The 2,192-nt window shown below is 46.1% G+C and overlaps 1 protein-coding gene across 1 annotated transcript in view; it reads left to right on the top strand.

Annotated features, from left to right (window-relative positions):
• The window catches only part of SULF1 (sulfatase 1), a 175,987-nt gene that overhangs the window by 133,969 nt on the left and 39,826 nt on the right, over positions 1-2,192 (top strand). The window contains exon 13 of the mRNA XM_023533291.1: positions 1,945-2,161. Within this exon, the coding sequence (XP_023389059.1) occupies positions 1,945-2,161 (217 nt within the window). The remainder of the gene's footprint in view (positions 1-1,944; positions 2,162-2,192) is intronic.

Genomic DNA, 2,192 nt, shown 5'->3' on the forward strand with positions numbered 1-2,192 from the left:
CTCCTGAGACCTAAATCTATTCCTCCTGCCCTTTTCATGGGATCCGGCTGCAAAGAGGTCCAGTAACCAGATTTCGTGACTTTAAAGCAGTGTTTCTTGACCTCAGCTGCTCGTTAGACTCACCAGGGGAGCTTTTGAAAATCCCATTGTCTGGCATAACTTCTGTGTGCCTAGTCAGGGCGACTTCATGGTTTGGTTTTTTTTGTTTTTGTTTTTGTTTTTTGGTATGTTTGTTTGTTTTTGGGGGGGAGGGTTATTGTTTTTTATTTAAATCATCTCTAACTTAATTAGTCCTTAGACCAATCTTGTTTATGTTGCCTTTCACGGCTTTGTAAACAGGTAGTTAGTTGCCTTGGCTCTGAGCTCCTGCCTCTCAGGATGGAGAGGCTGAACATTTAAGACATTCTGTCCAAGCCACAAAAGAAAGTTGTAGCTTGATGTGGCTTGAAATAATCAAATTCGATAGCATCAAGAGTGTATAGGGGCTAAAGGGAAATCATGGAACGAGTTCTGTGTGTCTGAGATTTGGGAACTCTGTGGTAGAAACTCAAAGGCCACTGGCATAATTCAGCACTAATCGAAGGTGGATGACTCTGGAGTACAGAAAACAAGGCTACACTCTGTCCCTCCGCCCACTGTGGATGGTGGCACACTATTTGGTACACAAGTGTCATTTGTCTGCTGACTAAGTCATCTGGGACCGTTGGTCAAACCTTGCCTTGTCTTAGGACACTTTGAAATCAAAACGTTACCCCAAATATTGTACAAGTACAACGAGGGGCTTTACGAGATTATTTTACGTGGTGCCTGAAAGAATGTCTTTAATTTAATCATTTTCTACGTTTTAATATATATTTGAAAATATATGGCTGAGACAACAAACACATAATTTTACAATTGTTATTGCTTTGGCCACTGTTTAGAAATGTGTCCATTTAGAAATGTGTCCATCTAAACATAATTACACACAGGCGATACTCATAAAAGACAAAAAGTTTGATAACACTACATGATAGCATGTTGTGATAACCACGATCAACTTAAAATTAAGGTCGGTATTTTTCTGCATCCCCAGTGAACATTTTAGGGAGGAAGAAAGGGGAGAATAAAAAATTAAAGGAAGGTAATTAGGTCTTTGAGATAGGGAGGACCCTATCTTAAAGGTAATTAGGTCTTTAAGATAGAAATGACCCCCAGGAGAAGCACTGATTGATTCTCAGGAAACAAGAGACACCTAGACCTGCTGCCATGTCATAGGCATCCAGAACTAAGGTGGCTATATCTGCAGCAGTCCCTACAGAAGGCTCAGACTAGGAAACCCCGTGCCAGCTCCCCGTGCACGTATCTTGGGCAGGTGGATGATGTCTCTGGGAGCATCCTGCTCTGCCGGGAGGGTAAGGAAAGGCACGAAGGACAGCCAGACACGTCTGCTAAAGTCTGGAGTGTATGCGAGTTGGCTCATCCCGTGATGGGCTCAGATTACACTCATCTTTGTCCCCCTCATGTGCCACTCTTCCCTGGCTTACATTAGAAATTCGGGGGCCGAGGACAAAGCCTTCACTTTTGTTTTTCCGGAGAAAGAGGAGTCTGGGGAGCCAGCCCTGACAGCTGTGCTCTGTGCCTGGTGAAGGAAGGGCTTTCACGTGTTTCATTCAAGACTGTTTAGTCTGGATGCCCAGGATTTATATATCAATTTTGGGCTCTAGTGTCACGGAAGTAGTTCCGATTCCCAATGATTTTGTTGTCATGTGTATTTCCCTGCGACGAGAGATGTAACTAAGAGGACTGAGAGGCGACCTATTGCAGGGTCCCTTAAAAGCTTGCCTTTCTCCACGCGCTCTCAATTAACGGGGTTGCCTGCACGTCTAAACACTAACGCGGCAGTCCTCCGTAAAACACACCTGGACCGGGGTCCGTAAGCTGCTTTCGCGTTGGCTTTTGCAGAAGTGGCAGTGCATTGAGGACACATCTGGCAAGCTTCGCATTCACAAGTGCAAAGGATCCGGTGACCTGCTCCCCGTCCGGCAGAGCACGCGGAACCTCTACTCCCGTGGCTTCCACGACAAGGACAAAGAGTGCAGTTGTGGAGAGTCTGGGTACCGTGCCAGCAGAAGCCAGAGGAAGAGCCAGAGGCAGTTCCTGAGGAACCAGGGGACCCCAAGTAAGGCACACGTGGTGACCACCCCAGGGGC

Source organism: Pteropus vampyrus, unplaced genomic scaffold (genome assembly GCF_000151845.1).
Source record: "Pteropus vampyrus isolate Shadow unplaced genomic scaffold, Pvam_2.0 Scaffold99, whole genome shotgun sequence".
NCBI classification, from domain to species: Eukaryota; Metazoa; Chordata; class Mammalia; order Chiroptera; family Pteropodidae; genus Pteropus; species Pteropus vampyrus.